At 37.3% G+C, this 24,335-nt stretch overlaps 1 protein-coding gene across 1 annotated transcript in view; it reads left to right on the forward strand.

Annotated features, from left to right (window-relative positions):
* The first annotated feature begins 7,485 nt into the window (after positions 1-7,485).
* AGGF1 (angiogenic factor with G-patch and FHA domains 1) overlaps positions 7,486-24,335 on the forward strand; it is a 28,298-nt gene continuing 11,448 nt past the window's right edge. The window contains exons 1-10 of the mRNA XM_049649681.1: positions 7,486-8,063; positions 10,721-10,823; positions 11,908-12,107; positions 13,056-13,220; positions 15,985-16,173; positions 18,134-18,464; positions 19,457-19,568; positions 20,802-20,853; positions 23,133-23,234; positions 24,104-24,269. Of these exons, the coding sequence (XP_049505638.1) occupies positions 7,854-8,063; positions 10,721-10,823; positions 11,908-12,107; positions 13,056-13,220; positions 15,985-16,173; positions 18,134-18,464; positions 19,457-19,568; positions 20,802-20,853; positions 23,133-23,234; positions 24,104-24,269 (1,630 nt within the window). The 5' untranslated portion in view covers positions 7,486-7,853. The remainder of the gene's footprint in view (positions 8,064-10,720; positions 10,824-11,907; positions 12,108-13,055; positions 13,221-15,984; positions 16,174-18,133; positions 18,465-19,456; positions 19,569-20,801; positions 20,854-23,132; positions 23,235-24,103; positions 24,270-24,335) is intronic.

Raw genomic sequence — 24,335 nt, forward strand, 5'->3', positions numbered from 1 at the left:
CTGTGCATTTGTACCACTTCACTATTTTATCAAGTTAATCTTACACTCAAATAGTGTAAGTTAGAGGTCCTCTCTAACCCTAATGAGCTGCATAAACACCAAATTTTGTCTTTCTCTTTTAGGGTTTTGGCATATATCAGATGAGCCTTAGTTTATTCATAGCTGTGTTATATCAAGATACATTTAATACGAAACTAAATACCATGACTGTTTAATCAACATGTGATGATAACAAAGAAGTGGTTAGGCCCACATTCTGTCCTTATTCTTCCAGAGACTGTTTCAACAAATTAATGCCATGACTTTCGTGATTAAAGAATCCTTCATTGTGATCTCCCATTAAATTCTCATGGACTAAAAAGCAAGGCAAAAAGTACATGTACTCTAATCAATGATAGGATCATGTCCAGGCCCTGTCTCAAAACATCGAGAAGGTACATATGTATTCTTGGCACTCTAATACTTCCTTTGCTTAATTTTAATTTTCTGTCTTATATTCTTAAATACTTTTAATTATTACAAGAGAAGTCAATAGCTATTGCTCTATCTTGGGGAGAGAAGGGCAGGGAGGGAAGAAGACTCTTCCGGCATCACGATACATTCAGTCGGCAACCCACACCTCAAGGACAAGTGTGCAATGCTTCTACACATGCACTCTGCTGGGGTGTCCAGTCTAGGACCCCCTCAGTCCTCTCCCTATCCAAGGGGTTCCCGGGTGTCTTGGGAGTATTGTATGCACTGGGCAGCGAAGTGGGGAGAAGGGGTTGTCTGCAAGGCCTCCTAGGTGATCAGTGGGGAGAGAATGCAGTAGCAATGGAGTCCTCATGGATTCCAAGGGAAGACACTTACCAGAGTCCTCTGGTGCAGGTGGTGGAGACATTCCCTTTAGTCAAAGCAGGGCAAATGACAAGTGATGATGGCTCAGTTTCCAAGCAGTTCTTGGGCCCTGCATCCATAGCCTTCATGGTGGTCCTTTCTCGGATCTACCTGCCCAGCCCTTCCAGGCCAGTGTGCACTCTCTCTCCTAGAGCAATGTTTCCTTGCTCCCAACCCAGCCCCTAAACCTATCCTTTAGTTTAGCTCCTTAACTTCTCTAAGGATATTTCCTTTACTTTATTTTCTCTGATAATTTTTAGCACTTTTGTCCTTTAAGCATAACTTCCATTACATTTTTAGACTTGTGGTTCTTTGGGATAAATTGTATTCAATGGATGATATGTCTCTAGTGATAGAGTAATCTTGTTTTATAATTAAACTTTTATGTGATTTCTTAAGCACTATCTCTCCCACTAGACTGTAAATGACAGTGAACTCACTCTATTTTCATTCACCATTGTACCCCTGGAGAGCCCAGTAGTATGCCTGGAACATAGCTGGTGTTCCCTAAATACTTGTTGGACAAATAGATGTTGCCCAATTTTGCCTTTAAAGCCCACCTTGATGATTTTTTTTAATGTTTATTTATTTTAGAGAGAGAGAGTTGGGGAGGGGCAGAGAGAGAAAGGGAGAGAATCCCAAGCAGGTTCTGCTTGCATTGTCAGTGCAGAGCCCCCTGGGGGGCTCGAACTCATGAACCATGAGATCATGACTTGAGCCAAAAATCAAGAGTTTGGTGCTCAACTGACTGGGCCACCCAGGTGCCCCCATATTGAGGATTTTATTCATACTTTAGAAATAAAGATGAAGGAGAATATTGGCTGAACCATACTAAAGACCTATGTCTTCTTCTGTGTCCCCAAAGTCTCCAGTTCTTACCCAGACAAGTTAAAGCTTTATCACACATGATTGTTTCATTGATGGGTTATGGCACCCGGAATAGTTGTGTTGAGGATTATGAAGGATAGGGAGAATAAGAAGAAAGAGAAGCGTTGAGGATTTTGAAGTCAAGCCTGGCCTCAACAGGATCCTTCTATCCTTCTGGTTTGCTTTCCTTAGGGTGTGGTGTTCATGTTCATGATTGCTTCATGGTCACAATGAAGCTGCTCTACCTCCAGCATAATCACCACTTTCCAGATAGGGAGAATAAAAAGAAAGACAAGGGCAAAGACAAAAGGTTGAATCTATCATTTTTTATTGGAAAGCAATAGTTTCGCAGGGACCTTGCCTCTAGACTTCTAATTACACCTCATTGGTCCTAAGTATGTCGCATGGTCACCCAGCTGCAAGGAAGGGTGAGAAATACAGGTATTGGGTATTGTTGCTACACTAAACAAAATTTGGGTTCTCTTGTAAGAAGAAAGGAGAATGTCTATTGGATTGACCACTAGCAGTGTCTGCCACAAACAAAAACAAAAACAAAAACAAAAACAAAACATTTTAAAGTTAAATCCAGGAAGGGTTTAAGTCCCATGATCTTTGAAGGCAACACTGTGAATGAAGTCAACATTCTGAATAGAAGTTTTTTACAGGCTCAGTCTCAGGACAAAGATGTTTATGTTCCCAGCATTAGACAATTAGACATAGTTCAGAATAGGCTGGCTTGAGTGATTTTAAAGAATTAGCCAGACACCTTCTCACTTATGCTGTAGGATGCCTGTAAGTTACCACCAAGCAATGAACGGCCTCAAAAGAATTTAGCAGGATGCATAGTTGCTAGTTTTTGCATTTTTTATCAAATTTTAACACTAACAATTCCTGACCTGATGACCAGGTGCATTCAAAGAAACACTGTTCAAATAGCCTAGAATAGCCTAAAATCCCTAACCTTCAACTTGCACACCTTGAAAACTGTTTAAGGGGAATCATTTCATACTACCCAGCAACAGCTCGGGCATCCCTTCCAGATTTTGTTGTATTTTACAAAAGTATCAATCTACATGGATTGGAACTTTTTTTTAATGGTCTTTCAAAGTGGAGTTTGAGCAAGTACTGTTCCAGTCTAAAGCATTGATTTTGCATCTTGAAAACCTAGAATTGGTCCAGTGGAGACAGATTCTCCTTAGAGTCAGCATTCTGAATATCAGTGATTTGTGTGGGGAGCAGTGATTTGGGTGGAGGAGGGGCACATGGGAAAAGTTACAATATGGTAATTTTTAAAAATGTTTGTTTATTTATTTATTTATTTATTTATTTATTTTGAGAGAGCAAGAGAGAGAGAGTGCAAGCAGGGGAGGGCAGAGAGGGAGAGAGAGAATCCCAAGCAGGCTTTGCACTGTCAGTGCAGAGCCTGATGTGGGGCTCGAACTCACAAACCGCAAGATCATGACCCAAGGTGAAATCAACAGTCAGATGCTTCACCAACTGAGCCACCCAGGCGTCCCTACAATATGGTAATTTTTAAGTTCAGTGTACAATCATAAAATGAAGGTGCAAAATGCAAGTATTTCAGTTGGGGATGGAGAAGAGGGGCTTGCCTCGTTTCCTTTGGCCTCCTTCCTTTACCATCACTCCAGTGTTTTAGTGTTACACCCACTCATTCTTTCCTTGGGTCTCCAGTGGGTGGAAATAGGTAATGGTCAATTGACCAAAAGTAATATGGAGCAATAAATTAGAACTACTGAAATGCTATGGCTCCCCAGATATTCTTGTGTGACATCAAACAGTAGGATCAGATAAGAGAGAGTTTGCTACCCATTGGATCCAAGATAAATTATGACAGGTGAATGTTCATTAAGTATAGAATTGATGACATTCTAAGTGAAATTGGATATAAATCAAGTTTTACATACTTGACAATATTCTTCTGTTGCAGGATATAGGAATATCTCTGGTACTTGGACTCTAGCCTGCTGAAACTTACAGGTTCCTGGAGTGGCTCTAGATCAGGTTGAGGATCAGTTAGTTATTGCTACATAAAAAATATCCCCAAACTCAGTGGCTTCCAGTAAAAATAATCTATTATTTCTCACAAGCCTGGGGTGAGGGGGGCTCTGGCTGATGTCTGCTGGGATTGCCAACTGTCTAAGGGTTTCCTGGGATCTCTGCTATAGGCTGACTTAGCTGGATTATCTTAGCTGGAACGAATCTGTTCTATGTGTCATTTATCCCCCATCTAAGACCAGCAGACCTACCTGAGCATGTTCCTCTCTTGGCAACGGAAGAAATCCAAGAAAGCAAGCAGAAATACTAAGGCCTCTTGAGATGTAGGCTCAGAACTAGTCCACTGTTCTCGAAATCACCTCACTCAACTAGCCAAAGCAAATCACATGGCCAAATCCAGATTCAAAGGTGGAGGGGAGATTCTGCCTCTTTAGCGAAGGGAGCATACACCCATTCTGGAAAACAATGTAGTGGAAAAGAGTGAAATGTTCTCCCTAGGAACCAGAGGTCACATGCCTTGCTACATGTTCCGAAGAAATGAATACACAGGCCAACAAAGTGGGATGAACAAGGGTTTCCATTGTGGTATCAATGGAGAATAATTGATATCTCAATAGGAGATAACTTAGATGTTGACAACTAATAGATAAATTAAATATGGTATACACTTTGGAATACTATGGAGCACTTAGATGTATACATAGCAATATATATGAATTTTAAAAACATCTCTTAATGTGGAAAAATAAGAAACAATGTAAGATTTAAAACCAAATATTATTTATGTAAAATGAATGCACACACAAAACATATAAGGATAGATTTATATGTAAAGACATAGAGGAATGCCTCGCTGGCTCAGATAGAAGAGCATGGGACTCGATCTTGGGGTCATGAATTTGAGCCCCATATTGGGTGTAGAGATGACTTAAAAAAAAGTAAATAAACTTAAAGACATATAGCAGACACATGAGAGTGGTTACCCATTGGCAGAAAGGAGGTAATGGGACTGGGGACTGGGGATATAGAGTGACACTAGGAACCATTCACGGGCCAATGTTGATAATGTGTCATGAACTAAGAACTATGACTAAAATCTGAGGTCCAAAATAATGACTAAGAAAAAAACATTACAAAAGTAAAATGAAATTGTGAAGAGCATCATGTAGTATGCTTCTCTAGGGCACTGGCCCTGCCCACTATAGTAAGTAACTGTTGTTCTGAAAACTACCTGTGGTAAAAACTGATGATCAACTACTCACCATATATATTCTCTCCCATTCTTATAGAACCCTTTATTATTGGGAATAAACACAATTCCTAGCCACACTTGTAGCAAAGGTGGGTATTGAGATATAAACAGAAGTCACTGAGTGGAGCTTCAGGAACGTTCTCTTGTACCTTGCTATTGTACAATGAATTGACTGGAAGGGTGGAAATAATGCTCTGAAACTAGCAGAGCACAGAGACAGATAGAGCCTGGGTCCTGAAGACCTGGTAAAGCCACTATACCAGTTCTGGAAGCCTGTATCCATACATCTTTAATGTAATAGAATAAACTCCTAGTTTGTTTACTGTAGACTAACAGCTGTTACTAACCTTAATGCAATTACTGACACACTAGGCTTCCTCTTTTTTTCTTTAAAAATGAAATTGTCGGGGCGCCTGGGTGGCTCAGTCGGTTGGGCGGCTGACTTCGGCTCAGGTCATGATCTCGCGGTCTGTGAGTTCGAGCCCCGCGTCAGGCTCTGTGCTGACAGCTCGGAGCCTGGAGCCTGTTTCAGATTCTGTGTCTCCCTCTCTCTGACCCTCCCCCGTTCATGCTCTGTCTCTCCCTGTCTCAAAAATAAATAAAACGTTAAAAAAAAATTAAAAAAAAAAATGAAATTGTCATTCTTTTCTTCCAGACTAATGGTCAGAAGTTATAGAATAGCAGCATGATGAAGCCAGAATTTAGGCTTAAATGGATTACCTTTAAGACAAACGAAAGAAACACTTTTTCAAGTTGTAGCTAATAAATATTTATTCATTCAATAGCTAATAGTTAAAACTTGAAATTTCCCATCTGTAAAATGAGAACCTAGGAAGTGAGCTCTGTCTCAAAGCTACCTTATAGGTGGTATTCATGGGATTTCTTACCCCCCAAAGGTGGACACAGTGGAAGATACAGCTTTTATTTTAAAAGGTTTTGATAAATTATTGACCAGAGTCATAATGCATTAAGGTAAGTCTGATTTTTTTTTTTTTTTTTGCAGGATATCTCTATTTTACATGAGGGAGGACATACTGTGCCTTCTCACTAAATATCCTTTGATGGCTAGGATATCACTGTTACCTTGACATAGGGTGCCTTGTAGAAGGGCTCTTAGGGACTAAAGTATAATGTATGCAGGACTGAGAAAGGGGAGATCACCACTGTAGAACTCACTGCCTGTGACTGAAGTTGTGGGCAGTGCAAGTGACAAAAAAGCACACTGAACTAGGACATCAAACGGAATTCTTTTGTTTGGCTGCGTTCAGCAAACACTTAAGGAAAGCTGTTCTGTGACAGGCACTGTGCTGGACCCTGGGAAAGGACTGGCGAGGCATAGTTGCTGACCTCCAAAGGTCTCAGGCTCATCCTCCTGAGCTCAGGCTGTAATTCTAATTGACCGTGGTGAAAGAAAGATACTTCAAGAGGCCCTCATCAGTTTAAAGGCTGGTGAACAAATGCCTGTTCTTCACAGGTGAAGCAGCACATAAATCTGCTGAAACAGAGCATTTCTCTCTCCCGTTTTCACAGGATATAGCTGCTTATTTTCTCACCAGAGATGTTCCTCTCTGCAACTCGGCTCAGACTTAATGAATCTGCTTTCATCTCCTGGGGGCCTCAACTCACAAAATCAGCAGAAATGGTAAGTAAGCAGAGCATCCAAAAACTATTTTCTAGTCCTTGTCTGGCATTATCTCTATAAACCATGACAAATTATTTCTGGAGTTTCAGTGTTCTCATCTGTGAAATGAGGAGCTAGAACGTGGACTCTGTGCAAAAAGTGTGAAAACTTTTTGCTAGTAGGTGAAGGGGTTTAGGACAGTTACTGCCCCCCTCCCAATATGCCACTTTGCCATGTGGATTATCCTGAGCTGAAGTCACTTGAGGCCCTGAGAGCTCGAGGAAATTTTTGTCCTTCCTTACCCACAGAAGAACCTAAATTGGGTCTTTTCCAGAATAAGGGTTATTAACAGAGATAAATTTTATCCAAGTGACCCATCTGCATGGTAGGGCAAACATCTAAGTACCAAACATCTACCCATTTTATCATTCTGTGGAAGTGCATTCCTTTCCTCTTAAGTCCCAGACCTCTACCTTCTTTTTAGTTCAGAATGACATAAAAACCTCATTTTGCTTATCTTTGAAATTTCCTCTTCTATGTGCATTTCCCCATACCTACGCCTATTAAATTTGATTTTTCTCTTGTTAGTATGTCTCATGTGAATTTGATTCTTAGAGCAGCTATAAGGACCTTTGAGGAGACACGAATTCTTGCTCCCTGACTTAGCCAAGTGCAAAAAACGCAACCAGAGGAAGCGACCTTCAGCCTAGCTTCCAGGGCCTTGCACACAGTTTCATACCGATTCTCTTGAGGCGCGCAGACAGGTTCGGTGGTAAGGTAGAGAGAATGCGCATGTGTCGTAAGGCCCTTCCCAGTTCCCGTAGTTTCCTTTTAGGCTTTGGCCCCGCCCACCACCAGCGTTTCCGGCTCGGCCCAGGAAGCTTCCGAGTTTCTGGCCACTGCTCTTCTGGCCGACCATTTCTCCAACGTTTTTTTCAGCTTTTTCGGTTGTGGGGAAGGTAGCTGCCAATAAAGTTTCCCCGTTTCAAAGTCTGGCGGATTGGGCCGGGCTCATCCTCTGTCCCCTTGCTTATTGCCCGCAGTCTTTCTAGGCTACTGGCAAGGAGCTTTAAGGTGTCATGGCCAGGGGCCGATCGGGCCCGGCCGGTCTGAGGCCAACTTCGGTTGCCCGCGGGCTCTCATGGCTTTTGGTCCCGCCGGCGACCACCTCAGCGTGAGCGCAGTCCCTCCACGCCCGCGGGCCGCCTTGCGCAAGACTCCATGGCCTCCGAGGCTGCGTCGCCTTCGCTGTCGCCGTCGTCACCACCCTCCCCCGAGCCTGAACTGGCCCAGCTGAGGCGGAAGGTGGAGAAGTTGGAATGCGAGTTGCGGAGCTGCAAGCGGCAGGTGCGGGAGATCGAGAAGCTGCTGCATCACACGGAGCGGCTGTACCAGAGCGCAGAGAGCAACAACCAGGAGCTCCGCACCCAGGTGCGCGGTCCGCTTCCAGCCTCGTGCCCCATTCCACCCAAGGCGATGCCTCCGGAGCCTTTGATAGCCTTGGAAGGGCTGCCTGGCAGGGGCCCAGAACTGCTTTATAGAGTTATCTGAAATAAAAGTTCGGTGCTGTTACAAATCCAAGTACTTTTGGAACTAGCCTAAGAGTTTGGGTTCCTCGATTTAGACAAGTGCGTGAGCTGATGGTGGGAAGTGAACTTCATTACCTTAGTTTTGGTTCTCATTTGTAACGTTCCCTTGGCGTTAGGAACATTTATACTATTTTTTCTAGATCGTTTTTGAGTTTGTTAAAGCTCTGGCCTTGAAGTAGGGTCCCATTTATCACTCACTTGGTGTGAACTGATGTTGAGCCTCGGTTGGCCGTAAAATGAGAATGTTAGTACCACACAAGCAAATTAAGTGTGAGCAAATGGTTTTAGAGTTTTACACACTGTTGAACGCTATATACTTGCCACGTTGTTATTCTGGGCATTTACCATCTTGAGTTTTCTGGTGAAAGTAGGGAGGCCCAAACTGTCTTTGTTAGAGACTTTAACCAGCTGACTTCATTTCCATAAAATGGGGTAAGCATAAATATTTAAGCAGTCACACTTCTTTTTTTCTCACTTTTAAAAACGAGCATATTTTTTTTCCTCAGCTTGATTTGTTGGGCAGTTACACTCTCCCAACAAATTATTTTCCTTTAATTATTAATGTCAGTTAAATTGTCTAGTTCTTTGTGATATACTGGTACATTTCCCAAAACTGCACATAAAGGCTCTACATGAAATGGCAGCAAACTTTGTTATGCTTTGTTATCAAATGATCTGTGAAAATAACTGCCGAGATGCAGTGACTTGTGTGTCCATTGTATAGGTTGTTGATAGGACGTTATAGAAAATGTATTTGTTTGCTTGGTAACTAGTTCTTGAACACTTAACATGAGTGCATAAGGACTGTGCTAGGAGATTACTCAAATGGTTAAAATATGAGGGAAGGGGAGCAAAATATGACAGCTTTAAAAAAAAAACCTTTTATACTTATAAATTGTTAAAGTACTGCTTGTTACAGAGATCTAAAAGAACATTTTTTAGTCTTTGAAAAGCCAGCGTTTTGTTACTAGTATTAATTTGATATGGTGGTCTTAACATGAAAATTGGAATGCATAAAAAACCTTGAGTCTACTGTTGATAGTAACTCCTCTTTACCCTCCTCCCAGTGAGCCTCCCCTGGTGGTGGGTATGGTTTCAATGTTAACTGTCATCCCAAATCACTCGTATTTTATTTGGAGTGGCTTGAGAATTGAGGGTGAACTGATAAACATAATACAGGTTTGGGAGTCAAAAGAACTTTGTGCAAATTACTTTGTTCAGATTTCTCATGCAAAATGGTGGTTAGGGTCACTATTTTGTAAGGTTTTTGGAAGAATTAATGAGAGGTTATCCAGAGTACCAAGTTCATGGCCAAGGATGTAGCAAATACTAAATAAATTATCTAGTAATAGTGGTAGTAGCCAGAGCCAGGACTGGGGCAAGGCAATCAGTAACCCAGGGCAAAAAATTTAAGGAGTACTCATTGTCTGGTACAGACCCTCTACTTCTGTGAAGCTGAGAATGAGTGCCTCCTTAAATTTTGTGGTCTTGGTGCCTTGTTTGGTTCACTCTAGTTCCACTGGGTGGTACTAATAGGATCTGATAACTAATGAGGTGGCTAGATAATCTGTGTGTAATCAGATTACCACCTTTCGCCTTTTAAGCTTTATGTGTCATTAAATATTTAACTTTTTCATTTTTTCTTTTTGTTTTTTAGTTTTATGCCTATAATAGACGTTGTCTCACACTGAGATCTTTCCCAAATGAGATGTATTTATGGGATTGCTTGTCATCTGTTTATGGGTGTTTCCATACTGCTGCTCTGACCTTGGCATTCAGTGAGGCACAGGGAGGATAGATAGCCCTCTGAGGCACACCTCCATTCCCTTTTGCTGCAGTTACTTAGTCATGAGACTGTTTAAAGAACAGACTGTTTAAAGAACATGTCTGCTGTTTAAAGAAAAAAAGTGCATTAAAGCGTATGAGTATTAGGTGAATAGTTAATTCCAGGTGGAGGACACTGAATAATGCTAGATAGCTTCATCTGATGAGTAAGAATTAATGTTTTTTTAAAATTAATTCTTTAGGGAGAACTGATTAAAATTTTAGTATAAAAACATTTGTATTGTTAGAAATAAGGGATCCTTTTTGAAAAGTCCTGTTAATTTAATTCATCTGATTTTTGGAGGAAATATTTTGAGATTTGGCAAGAGAGTATAAGAATAAAAACATCTCTGGACTGCCTGGCTGGCTCAGTCGGAAGAACTTGTGACTCTTGGTCTCGGAGTTGTGAGTTCAAGCCCCATATTGGGTATAGAGATTACTTAAATAAAAAAAATTTTAAAAACCTAAAAAAAGAAAACATTTCCCTATGCAAATGTGAAAGGTGAAAGAAAGTCAGTTATAGCATTTTTTATTTTTATGAAAAGGGGACTAGAAGCTTTGGTACTTCTCTAAAACTTTTACCAAGAAATACGATTATTATAATTTCAGGAGCATGGTGTGTATATTATTAGGTTGCTATACGATTTATTTTCCTTAAGTCTTGTTTTCTTTTAGGTAGAAGAGCTCAGTAAAATACTCCATTGTGAGAGAAATGAGGATAATAAAAAGTCTGATGTAGAAGTACAAACGGAGAACCACCCTCCTTGGTCAATCTCAGGTATTCAACTTATAATGAAATTATCTTAATGCTGTTACATTCACATCCTGCTAAGGCAGAGTTTTCTTTAAGCTTAAAATAGATATCTAAATAAACATGAGAACTGTTACATTGACTTCTCTCCATATGATTTGGTGTTTTCAGGTAATCTATATGCTGCTCTGGTGGGAAAATAGAAATGTCATTCCTGTAAATATGTAGTATTGCTAATATGTTTTCAGTGGCACATTAACTGAGTAATGTTTGCCATGCTGTGAACCATCTACTCATATCTGGCCTTCCTTGTGACCAGGCACATGTGTTTTCTTGTTGTTGCATTCCACTTAGTGTTGTGTTCAGTGCCATTCTCTTAGGCTCTCGTGAGAGTGATGAGCTCACAGCTATGACCTCATCAATGACATTGTGAGGCAAAATAACTGAGCAACTGAGTTTTAATAAATACGGATCACAAGAAATGATCTTTGCATTAAGTTTTGCTTTTTTTAAATTCAGTATGTGATTTGACTAAATTGTTAAACACAGCAGTAGAATTAACATTACATATATGCATGATATATATATATCATATATAATATGATCACATATATTATATATATATATATGATATATAACATATATAACATGATCACACACACACATATATATATATATATTTTTTTTTTTTTTAAGTCAGCATCATGAGAGAAACTTGACCAAAAAAAATCAGCTTGATCTTTATCCCATGATCATTTGATAGGCAACTATATTAAGGTTGTACATGATGAGAAGCTCATTTCTTTTGACAGAACACGACCTATATACCTTTTTTCTTTTTTTACTCTTGCTATGGAAAAATCCAAATCTACCACTTTTTTTCCTTTTTAGTTTGACAGCAGGGGTACTGAAGGTGATGTTACAATCAAAGATACCTACTTCTGCAGATTTATCTGCACTATTCATTTTAATCTGTTAAATCGTATACAGTTATAAAAATACATTATGTTTGCCTTGTGTGCTGTTTTGTGTTCAGTGCCAGTGGTTTGGAATTAACTTCTTTTATATATGTTTTTATAATATGATATAACCTAATTTGTTTTTGCTACAGATTATTATTATCAGACATACTATAAGGATGTTAGTCTTCCAAATAAAGTGACTGAACTCTCAGTTCACCAAGATCAGGATATCGAAGCTTCTACTTTTAATTCTGAAGACCAGTCACAAGTAGAAAATGATGCTTACGCTGGTACTGATATAACAGAACATGTTAAATGTACGGAAGACCATTTTGCCTCAAATTCACAGGTAACGTTTAGTGTGAAACTGTTGATGGGGCATCTGGCTGTCTCAGTTGGCTGTGAGTTTGAGTCTCATGTTGGGTGTAGAGACTACTTAAGTAAATAAAACTTAGAAAAGAAAAAAAAGAAACTGTTGATGCCCCAAACATATCTTTCTCTGTTGTTATTATATAGAAAAATAGACTTCTTTTGTCCCTTATGACATATATTAGAGTTACAAACATTCTATGCATAGTTATGCAGTGAATACTAACAGTTTTGGGGAAACAAAAATTGGAACTTGTTAATATATATAATTGTTTTTCTACTCTATTGTGTTCTAAAAATTTGTGATACACATAAGCTAAAAGAAAATTTATCACTATATTTTGACCCAACCAAAAAATTTTGGGCAATGGCCACAATATCTTGTTCACACTAAAAATTTTTTTTTAAGATTTTATTTTTTAAGCGATCTTGCCACCCAGTGTGGGGCTTAAACTCACAACCCCGAGATCAAGAGTCACATGCTCCACCAACTAAGCCAGCCAGGCACCCCCATACTAAAATTATTTTAATTCTTATTTAATGTCAAATATCTTGCCACTATTGCCTGAGTGTCATAGAAATTTGTTTCTTCACTTTAAATCAGGATCCCAGGATCCGAAGATATTCTTTAAGAATATATCAGAGTCTATATTTTGTAGATTATTACCTTGTAGTATCAGGCAATATTTTTGAGTAATGGTCACTCACTCACTTCTAATATCTTCAAAACTGGGTCAAAATTGAATTAACACTAGTAATATTTTTTACACTGGACCACACTGTAATTGATAGCCATTTCTTTCTATTGCAGAAATTGAAGTCTTATTATTTAAAATTGCTTTAAGTCTATTTTTTTTTTAATTCTGCCAACTTCTAAATTGACACAAGGAAGTATTGGTCTTACTTGACATGAATGTATCTTACCTAGGAGCCAGCGTCCGTATTAGCAACAGAAGATACATCCTTAGAAGGTTCTTCTTTAGCTGAAAGTTTGAGAGCTGCAGCAGAAGCTGCAGTGTCTCAGACTGGATTTAGCTATGATGAGAACACCGGACTGTATTTTGATCACAGCACCGGCTTCTATTATGATTCTGTAAGTATCTCCGACCGTTTAGTGTTGTATGGTTGTGTCCTTGCTGCTCGATACCAAGTATTCAACCTTAAACAAGAATTAAGAAAAGCAAGAGGCTGTGTTTAAATTCAAAACTATTTGATTCAAGGCTATTTGACATGAATAAAGAGTTGTAGAATAGCTTATGATGCTACATTTCTATGTTCTTAACTAAATAAGTTAATTGTGGTTATTATAGATTAATATTTCTGAAAGGTCTAATAACCTTTTATATGTCAAGTAACATGCAGAGATGTTAGCGTGTCAATACACTTGATCTTAGCCAAAAGGCCAAGAAGCGATTTTAGAGTATTAATAAAAACAGTTAACTATATTGTTGTACAATGTTTAAAAACCTAAACTAATATTTTTTCATAGAATTGATAAGGAAGTGACATTGTTAATGCTAGGCTTGGCCTGAGATACTTTAGAGTTGTTTCAAATACTTAATCCGTTTGAGCCCCAAAGGGAGTCTTTTTCTGGAATTCTCAATAGCATGTTTATTATTAGTTTAAAACTTGTTTGGCTTTTAAGCATTTCTTTTTATTTTTTCATTTTTATTTTTTTAAGTTTATTTCTGAGAGAGAGAGAGCATGAGCAGGGGAGGGGCAAAGAGAGAAGGAGAGAGAGAGAATCCTAAGCAGGCTCCACATTGTCAGCACAGAGCCTGACATAGGGCTTGATCCCATGAACTGTGAGATCATGACCTAAGCCGAAATCAGTAGCCAGACACTTAACTGATGGAGCCACGCAGGTGCCCCAGCATTTCACTTGGTTTAAAAATCAATGTTAACAGTGAGAACTAGGGATTTAGTATGGAATCAGACATGTTATGCGTGTAATGGACCACTGACCAGGACAGAATGAGAAAACAAAGTTCATGGTTTATAATTCAGTATTATGGCTGTTGCCGTCTGGTACTTGAAATGGGATTTCATTTAGGATTTGATGAAAATGATGATGGCACTTACATATGTATATACCTCAACCTCAGTGGCTTAGGCATGTGATCTCCTCAGGAATTATAGAATGTGGTACCCCAAAGTGGAGCAGATGTTCACCATTCCAATCACCGGAATTATTGTTAGCTAATTGAAGGAACATAATGATAATACTAAATAGTTAGATGAAAGATTTCATTAGCTTGTCAGTTTGCTCTTGGTTTTCTTTGTAAATCCCTTATGAAGAAAGGGTTTTTTTCCACAGAGGTATGCTAATTGACAATGCTAATTAATACCAAAAAAATTAATGTTTTTTATTACCAAAGAGAGTAGCTGTTAAATATTTATTTGGTTTTGAGGAGAATACAGAGTTTGTACGTATATGATGTTAGTCTTCATCATTCGTCTACCTTCCTTTCTGTCTCTTTCCTCCTACATCTCTTCTCTAAGTGGTTATGTGTAACATTGTGTAGGTTGTGTTTTAGTAAATTAGGGACATCATTGTTTTGCCCTTTTTATTGTGCCAGTTTTCATTTTATTTTTTTATTTTAATTTTCATTTTTCTTCTATTTTTGAAAATGTGTTTTGGACTGAAAGACACGAGATTAAATAGGTTTGAGTTATAAAAGTTTTATTATCATCACTGCCATTCAGTTTTTTAGTTTCAGGAAAGATAGTGAGAATTCTCAGTATTTTTGTAAGAGATCCGCAAAGTGAATTAAACACAATAAATTGCAGTAATATCAACTCTTAGAAAATAGTCTTTTCCAGGCAGGTTTAGTTGGTTAACCTTAGTATATTGTAAGATGTTTCCAACTCTGATCTATATAGGTTTATGATGTAAATAAAACATAGATTGTTCCATTAAATCTTGATTATAAAATATGGGCCAGTATCTAATAAATATAGATGATTATATAAATTAATTGTTGTGGTTTTTATCCATAATTTGCCAAAATTCATTTTTGCATAGCTCTTTTACTTAATTAATTACTTACGGTAGAATTAGTAAAGACAGTTATTTATCACTTTCTTTATATAAACTATTATGTTGTATTTATGAGCTTAATTTTTGTAAGTTTGAGGGTTTGTTTTGTTTTGTGAGAGAGAGAGAGAGCAAGCAAGCACAAGCTGGGGAGAAGGACAGAGACAGAGAATAGATCCCACAGCCCTGGGATTATTACCTGAGCTGAAATCAAGAGTTGGATGTTCAACTGACTGAGCCACCCAGGCACCCCAGAGCTTAATTTTAATTTCAGTTTTTCTTCAGAGCTTTTAGTCGTGAACACTAAAAGGCAGATATTTGTTTTGTGACATTGAGAGGATGGTTGGGGGTTTTGTACTACCAAACCATTATTGGGTAATCATAAGGATAATAAGTCTGGAATTGCTTTTATGGTCAGCTGTTTTTGATGTATGCATTAGTTTTCATGACTTCTGAAAGGTTTTTTTGCTGTCATTTTTCATTAATGTATTAAGTTGAACCATATGAAATTCCTGTTTTTGTAAATGTGAAAATGGTCAAATATTGCCAGTTTCATGAGATTCGGTTTAATATTTAAATGTATTCGTTTTTCATACTAAGAAAATCACTGCAAATATTGCATGGCAAAGTATTTTGGAAAATTATAAGCATTTTCCTTTCTGTCATCTTTACTCATTATCTTCAGAAAATACTAGAAACATTTATTAAAAAAAAAAAAGAAACCTTTACTATTTTTGAATGTATTTGGTTTATGTTGTTTATTTTTAAATTTTATTTCATCTTACCTGATTAGAACTTACTGTTTTCTTGTCTTTGAAAGGAAAATCAACTATATTATGATCCTTCCACCGGAATTTATTACTACTGTGATGTGGAAAGTGGTCGATACCAATTTCATTCTCGAGTTGATTTGCAACCTTATCAGACTTGTGGCACAAAACAAAATAAGGATAAAAAATTGAAGAAGAAAAGAAAGGATCCAGATTCTTCTATAACAAATGAGGAAAAGGTAATGTCTTCGTAATTTTAAATTTTTTTTTTTTTTTTAATGTTTATTTATTTTTGAGACAGAGAGAGACAGAGCATGAACGGGGGAGGGTCAGAGAGAGGGAGACACAGAATCTGAAACAGGCTCCAGGCTCTGAGCTGTCAGCACAGAGCCCGACGCGGGGCTCGAACTCACGGACCGCGAGATCATGACCTGAGCCGAAGTCAGCCGTTTAACTGACTGAGCCACCCAGGCGCCCCCATAATTTTAAAAATTTATATAATGATGTAATTCTGTCAAAGTTTTTGATGAAACTGAAAATCATAATTCAGTAACTATATTTCAAGCATATCAAGATAACAAGATATCAGAATCTATCAACCAAGGAGCATTCACATGGGGGCGAACATGTACTTTTTCACAAATTCTCAGTCACTACAAATAGAAGGAATTTCTTAAAGTTTGAAGGAGGTAGATTTAGGGCAGATAAAATATTCATGTGTTACAGAATTTGGAAGAAGAGCAGTCAGACCCTCAGTCAATTGTGTAATTGCACAATTTACAATAATAAAAGAAAAGCACAGATTGTATGTAGGTGTAGATAAAAGTTCAGCTTCTTAATCATGTTGAGCTATTTCTTACCTATTATGTTAGCAAACATTAAATCAGTTGCTAGCAAATACAGGGTAGTTACGTATTTATTAGAAGTGGAAATTGGTGTGTTTGGGGAAAGTAGATGGGCCCTTTGTATCAATCACCATAAATATGTTCATATTCTTTAACTGGAAAATCTCATTTCTAGTAATTTTCAAAATCCAAAGAAAGAAAAATACTTTGTTATATAGCAGTATATTTTTTTTAAGTCTATTTATTTTGAGAGAGACAGAGACAGCATGAACAGGAGAGGAGCAGAGAGAGAGAGAGAGAGAGAGAGAGAGAGAGAGAGAGAGAATCCCAAGCAGGCTCCATACTGTCCATGCAGAGCCCGACGCAGCGCTCAAATTCACAAAACCGTGAGGTCATGACCTGAGCTGAAACCAGGAGTTGGATGCTTAACTGACTGAGCCACCCAAGTGCCCCTATATAGCAATATTTTTAAGAACAGAAAAAAATGAAGAGTTCATATGGCCTGCAAGATCCTGGTTAAGAAAATGATAGTATGTTTAATTGAAAAAACATTCTTTAGGTCTTAAAATGGTAATATATAAAGACAGAGGGGAACTTTAAAAATGCTTATGATACTAGGGGTGCTTGGGTGTCTCAGTCAGTTAAGTCTCCAACTTCGGCTCAGGTCATGATCTCACAGCTCGGGAGTTCAAGCCCCAATTTGGGCTCTGTGCTGACAGCTCAGAGCCTGGAACCTGCCTCAGATTCTGTGTCTCCCTCTCTTTATGCCACTCCCCAACTCTCCTACTTGAGTGTGCTCACGTTCATTAATCACTTTATAGTGATAAAATGTTATTTATATATAATAAATGATAAGATTTTGTAGATACTAGGTAGATAAAATAATAAAACGAATTTCACCTGCTTTTACCTTTTTACTGTGGTTTCTAGGAAAATTTAAAGTATATACACGGCTTACATTATATTTTTGTTGGACAGCAGTGGTCTAGGCTGTCACATGGTCTAAGCAATATGTGATTAAGAGCCTGTACTAGGACAAATGATAAGGAGAGAGAATTGGGATAAAGTATAAACATAGTCCATAGCACTTGGTAATTGATTCCATGTAATAGTGAAGGGGATGTCAAAGATAACTATATGAATTTTGATGTGGATGGTAAATGGATGGTAATGTCATTAAGCAAGAAAGGGAACATGAGAGGAAGAGGGGTTATAGGTAAGAGCTGTTGTTATTTCATATATAATGTACATATATCTTCACTAATTCATTGAAACATTTGGCATTAAACATTAGAAGATGGTCATGTTTAAGACATTTTTCTCTGTTCCTACCTCCCTACCTACCTCTTTCCAGGATTTGAATTCAGAAGATCAAAAAGCATCCAGTGTTGAACATATAGGCTGCAGTGAGGGAGAAGATTTTGCAAATGTGAAAAAGAAAGCCAAAATGGACATTCATTACAAAAACAGTCCCACCAAATTCACTGTTCCAGTTAGTGGAAAGACTGTAGAATCTTCTCTTAATGAAAACATTTATAATTCAATGTCATTTAAAGATGAGAAAATCATGGAGACTGATAGTGAGCCAGAAGAAGGTGAAATTACAGACTCTCAGACAGAGGACAGTTATGATGAAGACATTACCAGTGAGGACAATGTAACTGCAGAAGATACTGAGGATGAAGGTGAATAAATAACCATTGTTTAATTTTCTATAAAGAACCCAGTTTGGTCATTGTAAAAGAGCAAGACGTTAAAAATGTTAGAAACGCATGTAATGTATCTGCCAAAAAATAAACTGTTTGAAGCTGTTATTTTAATGATAGTGTTGAAAATTATGTGGGCTACCACTTGGTTATTTTTAGAGGGAAGGATTTGAATACATGACTAATACTTGGACCTTTAAAGTTTTATTGCATCGAATGGCCTAATCAGTAGAACAAAACCAAGTTACATATATTCTAACCCTAAAGATACATGTGTTGTCTGTCTGAGTGGGCTAGATCTTTGGAGGCCACTTACGAAATTGAAGGGAAAAAATAAATTGCCTTTAAAAACATGTAGTCCATAAATTAAGCTACATAAGTATTAGGGTAAGTCTTACATTTTTTAACTTGAGGTCATAAAGGCATACTTTTAAAACCCAAGATTTCATATTAGGCCATATGAACTTATTTTCTTCTTGAAAATAGTCACACCCCCCCCCTTTTTTTTTTTAAAGGAGGACTCAGTTTTTCTAAGTTAATATAAGAATTCTTGTTTAGGAGAAATTTGTTGTTGTTTTTGTTTTGAGAGAGTGCTAGCTGGGGAGGGGCGGGGTGGGGGGACAGAGGATCTGTAGCAGGCTCTGTGAGGACAGCAGAGAGCCTCATGCAGGACTTGAACCCACAAACCTTCATAAGATCGTGACCTGAGCCTAAATCAAGAGTCCCGATTCTTAACTGACTGAGCCACCCAGGTGCCCCTAGGTTGATCCCTTTAAATCTTAAGTGTTAAAGCCTTACTTATTATGTATGTCATATAGCAGAGTTTAAGAAGGTTGTTTCAAACAGAATTAAGATTTTGATCAATACATTTTATTTTATGGATGCTTCTTATTCCTGCCTAGAAATTAGACATCTCTAACTTTTTCCCATAGCATTTGGATTAATACTTTACCGATTTTTTTCTTTAACAGATGAGGAAAAAATTTGGCCCCCATGTATTAGAGTAATTGTTATTAGATCACCAGTGTTGGAGACAGGATCACTTTTTATCATTACAGCTGTTAATCCTGCTACAATTGGAAGGTAAAAATGTTTAATGTTACTATGTATATTTATCTTATTCCAGTGGATTGTACATTACTCAAGCTGTTACCTTGAAATGTGCAAACACTTTTTGCCGGGCAGACACTTAATGACATCCATGTTCCTCCCTCTTCCACTCAGAAAATATTGTTGATGCTTATGTTTTCTCACAGAGATTTTGTCATTTTCTTAACTTTTTAGGTTTAAATTACTTACTTAAATCCAGTGTTTGTCTGGTATTTAATCTTCCTCCTCTGTTTCTTTGTGACTTGTAACCAGCTTGGTAGAGAGGTAGGTTTCAATCATGAGTAGGATAATTTCATTTTTTGCCAACCGGAAAGAAAAATCTATTCTTAATTCAGATTCTATATAGTATCTTAACTTTAAATTCTTGAGAATAGTATGGTCCTTTTACATGCAGTAATAGAAATGGCAAATAGTCAACAGATTTGGAATAGGTGATTGATACTAGTACATAGGATATGTTGTCCCACTGGATGTTTTATTATTATTTAAAAAAAATTTTGTTTTGAGAGTGTGTGTGCATGAGCGTGGTGGAGGGGCAGGGAGAGAGGGGGAGAGAGAATCCCAAGCAGGCTCCACACTCAATGCAGAGCCCCACGTGGGACTCCATCTCAGAATCATCAGATGGTAAACTGACCCGATATCAAGAGTCAGATGCTTAACGGACTGAGCCACCCAGGCGTCCTACTAGATGTTAATATTAACTTGGGGTAGATGTTTCAAAAAGTAAAAGTGATCCTGGAACTTCCTTTCAAATAGGAAGTTTAGAGTAGGATTAAGGAAACTGGACTTAGTATAATAGAAAGGCTTGTATTTTAGCATTATATTTTAAAACAACAATGACAAAATCTTAAAAAAAAAATTGTTGGGGTGCCTGGGTGACTTAGTTGGTTAAGCATGTGACTTTGGCCCAGGTCATGATCTCACAGTTGGTGAGTTTGAGCCCTGGGTCGGGCTCTGTGCTGACAGCTCAGAGCCTGGAGCCTGATTCGGCTTCTGTGTCTCCTTCTCTCTCTGCCCCTCCCCTTCTCACGTGCATGCATCTGCTCTCTCTCTCTCTCTCTCTTTCTCTCTCTCTCTCTCTCTCTCTTTCTGTCTCTCTTTCTCTCTCTCTCTCTCTCTAAATGTTAAAAAAATTGTTTCTTTGTTAACTGTCAGTGCTTAATCTATATATGGTTCAAAAATTGTTAAAGACATCTTACTTTGCAGAGAAAAAGATATGGAGCATACTCTCCGAATCCCTGAAGTTGGTGTTAGTAAGGTAAGCTCTTTGGCTTTTCAAATGTGTAGCTTCACAGATGTTGATTTTATGAATCTTCATTATGGCAGAAAACTTAGGGGCTTTTTCATTTAGTAGAAATTTAATACTTTAGGTAGTGATGGTAATGAAAACAATTTAGATTTGTTTATTCCACTGCTTGAGAAAATAACGTTTTGTCAAAATTTGAGTAAACAAAATTTTATTTAATTTTTAACAGGTTGGAGCGGGAGTAGAAATGTGGATTAATTTAAGTATTAAAGTAACACCCATTTAACAAACATTTATTAAATGAAATAAATGTGCTAGATATGATTGTAGTTTAAAAATGAATCAGACCTGGATTCAGGCTACATTATTAGATGGTTGCGATTCAGGCTGTTATTAGAGGGTTGTGTTTGAGTCCAGAGTATTTTACAACTCCAGAACAATCTGTCCTCCACCACCCAAGGCTCTCCATTTATAACTCTTCCTAGTTGCTCCTGTAATGGTTTCAGGAAAAAGAACACTTGGGTTTTCAAATGAAACAGTAAGAACAGAGTTACAATTTTAGTTACAAGAAGAAAAACAAAAGGTTTTGCTACTGTGACTCTGTATACTTGATATTATCTTCTTGTGTATTTTCTGTTGTTTTCTGCTCTTTTATGGTTGTTATCTTTTTTCTTTTTCTGATCTTTCATAATCCCCATTTTGTTTCTATTTAGTAGAATGTAATATGGATTTAAAGTATATATTTTATGTGATTTTTGTCTTGTGGGGATGAAACTTGTTTTCCATTATTTGTTCAAAAGTGTACTTCTTTTTACTTTGTTTTGACTCATTTAGAAGGGAGGAAATTTTCATAATTTTAACTCTGAGCAAATTATCTTGCTTTTTTACTTTACTATGACTCTTAATTCTTCTGCCTCCAAAGAAAACTGTGATTTAAATAGCAAAGAAGTCCTTCTCCCACTCTATCTAAAATATAGGTAGTTGTGTGGTGGTGTTTCTGCCTTTTCTTTCTTTTAAACTAAGGTGTTCAGTGATGGGGTAAATAGTTTCTTGCTGTGTGAAATCAGTTTGACAGTATATATCACACATTTCCAAGTTGATGAAAAATTTTTTAAAAACCCACACACTTAGTATTAGGGGAAAAAATAGAAACACATATTTAACCACTGGATAGGAGAAGAACTTCTAAGTTTAGAAAAAGAAAAAAATCACAGAAGACAAGATAATTTTGAATAATTTAAGTTTGAAGTTCTTTTTTAAACAAATTCAAAAGGCAGACTAGGTGGGGCACCTGGCTGGTTCAGTACATAGAGCATGTGATTCGTGATCTCAAGGTCGTGAGTTTGAGTCCCATGTTGGTGATAGAGTTTACTTTAAAAAATTTTTTTTTTGTTTTGAGAGAGAGAGAGCATGAGCAGGAGAGGGGCAGAGAAAGAGGGAGACAGAGAATCTGAAGTAGGTTGCAGACTCTGAGCTGTCAGCACAGGTCCCAATGCAGGCTCAAACCTATGAACTGTGAGATCATCTTAAAAATAAATAAAAACATTAAAAAAAAATTTTTTTTAAATAAAATCTTTAGGGGTGCGTGGGTGGCTCTGTTGGTTAAGCACCCAACTCTTGATTTCACCTCAGGTCGCGATCTCACATCAGGCTATGTACTGATACCACGTAGAGCCTGCTTGGGATTCTGTCTTCCTCTCTCTCTGCCCCTCCCTCGCTTGCTCTGTATCGCCCTCAAAATAAGTAAAAATAAAGTTAAAAAAAATAATAAAATCTTAAAAGTTCACCTTGAATATTTTAAATCAACTTTTATATTAAGAATTTTCAATGATAAATACCAATACTTACATTAGGTGAAAAATAATTTCAAATTGTTGTTGTAATATAATCTGAACTATGTTATAAAACTAGAAAATGTAAGGCACACACTAAATTATTAATGGCAATGATAGACGGAATTATAAGGAACTTTTTTTCTGTAGCCGTTACATTTCTGCCAGGGGTATTACAATATTTCTGTATTCAGAAAAAAAAAGTATTAAAAATAGCAAAAGTTGGGGTACCTAGCTGGCTCAGTTGGTAGAGTTTGCAGCTCTTGATCTCGAGGTTGTGAGTTTGAGCCCCACATTAGGCCTAGAGCTTATTTAAAAACAATTTTTTTTAAATAGCTAAAGTTACCAGAGCCTTAAATCTATCTTACCCTATCATAGAGAAATTATCTGTGGTTTAAAAAAATATATATTAAATTTTATAATTACTTCAGGGTTTTTTTGTTTTTTTGTTTTTTTAAGTTTCATGCAGAAATTTATTTTGACCATGACTTACAAAGTTATGTCCTTGTGGATCAAGGTAGTCAAAATGGTACAATTGTTAACGGAAAACAGATTCTTCAGGTGAGTGTATATTTATTAATTACTTGCACATCAGTTTTAAAAACCGAACTGAAATTTTTATTCCTGAAGGCCATAGTTATTATACTTAACATTTGGTTCAGATTACTGTTCAGGCCCAAATGTATTACGTGGAAGGGGGTTCCCAGAAAGAGCTGAAAAATGTATATAATAAGTGGATACTTAACTCTTGACTTTTATCATAATTGTATATCTTATCTTATTTTAGAAATAAATGCATTTTAAAGCTATTCAGAGTAAACATTCTTACAGTAACTTTAGGGGCACTCCTTTTTTTTTTTTTGGTGTTTTTAAAAAAATTATTTTAATGGAAATACCACTAAACTGGAAACTCCTTGAAGACAGAGTTGTGTCTATCCAGTGAACTCTTTAAGGTGCTTATTATTAGCACATAATAAAGTATATGGAAGGGAGTGGGGAATACCTTAATTTTTAGTCTGTAAGAATAAAAAATGAAATAGAACTGAATTATCAGAGACAATAAGAGGAAAAAAGGGAAATGTGCCCTTATCCCCTTAACATTTTATTTTTTTGACTGTGATGGATATTTGTTTTGGTAATAGATTGTTTGATGTTTGGGTTGGGTATTTCTATAGGATTGTGCATGGAGCCAGGGAGATTAGGGGATTTGATAATATAAAAGTTAGAAGTTGCTCAGTTCAGCTTTCTTCTCCTTTAGTTGAAAGTTCTATCATCCTCAAGTTGTGGAAATGTATGCCGTATGTGCATATGTGTGTCTTTCTCAGTGAGAACCATCCTAAATATTTTTTTTTAATCAGACATTACTTAGCATATACCTAAAATAATCTCATGTAATACTTGGGTTTCTGTTTTGTAATTTTTTCTTTTAGCCTAAAACTAAATGTGACCCTTATGTACTTGAGCATGGTGACGAAGTGAAAATTGGAGAGACTGTACTGTCCTTTCACATCCACCCTGGCAGTGATACCTGTGACGGCTGTGAACCAGGACAGGTTCGAGCTCACCTTCGTCTTGATAAGAAAGATGAATCTTTTGGTATGTGGAATGTATTGTTATATGAAAGCATGATAAGTTTTTTGCTTAATTCACTGGAGTGTTCTA

The sequence above is a fragment of the Panthera uncia genome, assembly GCF_023721935.1.
Source record: "Panthera uncia isolate 11264 chromosome A1 unlocalized genomic scaffold, Puncia_PCG_1.0 HiC_scaffold_17, whole genome shotgun sequence".
In the NCBI taxonomy this organism is placed as follows: Eukaryota; Metazoa; Chordata; class Mammalia; order Carnivora; family Felidae; genus Panthera; species Panthera uncia.